Source organism: Austrofundulus limnaeus, unplaced genomic scaffold (genome assembly GCF_001266775.1).
Source record: "Austrofundulus limnaeus strain Quisiro unplaced genomic scaffold, Austrofundulus_limnaeus-1.0 Scaffold1000, whole genome shotgun sequence".
In the NCBI taxonomy this organism is placed as follows: domain Eukaryota; kingdom Metazoa; phylum Chordata; class Actinopteri; order Cyprinodontiformes; family Rivulidae; genus Austrofundulus; species Austrofundulus limnaeus.
The window spans coordinates 92,819-94,450 of record NW_013953402.1 but is presented as its reverse complement, the minus strand read 5'-3'; the positions used below and the strand labels follow the sequence as shown (position 1 = coordinate 94,450).

Below are 1,632 nucleotides of genomic sequence, written 5' to 3'. Positions count from 1 at the left end.
CCAAACACTTAACAATGGCCTCTATCTACCTCAAGAGGTAGAGGAGCCAAATGTCTGACTCACTGCTGCCAACTAGTGGTCAGAGGCTGAACTACAACATAAAAATGAACGGCTGGCAGGAAAGTTGACGTTTTAAACCTTAATAAAAAAATTGATACAGGGCTTTAGAATATCGATACAGTATCGGGAAATGAAATATTACGATATTTCAGTGTATCGATATTTTCTTACACCCCTAGTCTCCTTGGCATGCAAAAAACCATTTCCATGATGAAGGCATTTTTAATCTGAGGACTGAACGGTGGAGGTTTCAGTATTACAAACAGTGGTGCACTTCCACCAGGTGTTTGCTAACTGCTGCTGCTGCTAGTGGTGGAGCTGTGTGGGGGAGGCACAAGGAGCWGGTGCTCTGTGGTACAGGAGCTCGGCTGCAGACTGGGCTCCAGTGAGGAGCTTTTGRGTAAATGGTTTGTTTTATCATGTGTTTTGGTACCGCTGAATGACTACCTCAGGAGATTCAAGGATTTCTCAAACATGCATGAATAAATCAAAGCAACACTCTGGATATGTTTCATATCAAATCAAAGCTCGTAGTCTATTTTCAATTAGTTTTTATTTTTGTTTGTTATTTTTAGCAATGCCAGAGAAGATTTGGCAGACAACCCACACACTCAGCTCTACTGCTTATAAATAGAAATAATCTACCAATCATACATTTCCTTACTCTTTGTGCTAATTTTACATAACTTAGGAAAAAGTATTAGAATAAAAACCTAACCAAAAATTTCACAACTCTCCCAGCAGTACCTCCACTGGTCTCTAGGGGTCACAAACCCATGTTTGAAGACCTCTGGTTTGAACCATAAAGGCTGAAATGTTTGTGAAAACTATTCAAATACATCTTGAGTTAAACCAAATGATGTTAACTGAGAACGTTTATCTGGTGACACACTCATCCTCATGGCAGGTCCAAAGTTTGGGTATATTTACACACTTTCACACACCTTATTTTACATATAAAAACATGAAATTTGTGTGTGGAACATGGCAAATGCAACCTGTTTGTGCATACACTTGTTGACATGAGGCCCCTGGTTTTCAAACTGATAGATTTGTGTTTAGTTTGTCGTGTTTTGTGTCTCTCAGATGATTAGTTTGTCGTGTTTTGTGTCTCTCAGATGATTAGTTTGTCATGTTTTGTGTCTCTCAGATGATTAGTTTGTCGTGTTTTGTGTCTCTCAGATGATTAGTTTGTCGTGTTTTGTGTCTCTCAGATGAGTATTGAGGACTTCACCTTGTATGGAGGAGCTTTTGGAAACAAACAGGACAGTGCTTTTCCTAATCTTGAGGTAAGGGCCCAAAACATTACCATTGTTTGTTTTCAGTAAACACATGTTTTACACCAGGGCTATTCAACTGGTGGCCCGCGGGCCACATCCGGCTCACGAGTGACCAAAGTTCGGCCCGCCAATTGCTCATCTCTTAAGCCCAAACCCCTGGTTTCCACTTTAATTACTATAAGTTGTTTTAGTTAGACATAAACATGTTTGGTATCGACTAGGGATGTCCCGATACCACTTTTTCACTTCCGATACGATACCGATATTACAACTTTGAGAAATGTCCGATACC

The 1,632-nt window shown here is 40.1% G+C and overlaps 1 protein-coding gene across 1 annotated transcript in view; it reads left to right on the top strand.

Moving 5' to 3' along the window:
- atp6ap1a (ATPase H+ transporting accessory protein 1a) overlaps positions 1 to 1,632 on the top strand; it is a gene marked incomplete in the record, with an annotated part of 24,701 nt that overhangs the window by 5,135 nt on the left and 17,934 nt on the right. Inside the window, 1 exon segment of the mRNA XM_014030112.1 lies at positions 1,275 to 1,349. Coding sequence (XP_013885566.1) covers positions 1,275 to 1,349 — 75 coding nt within the window.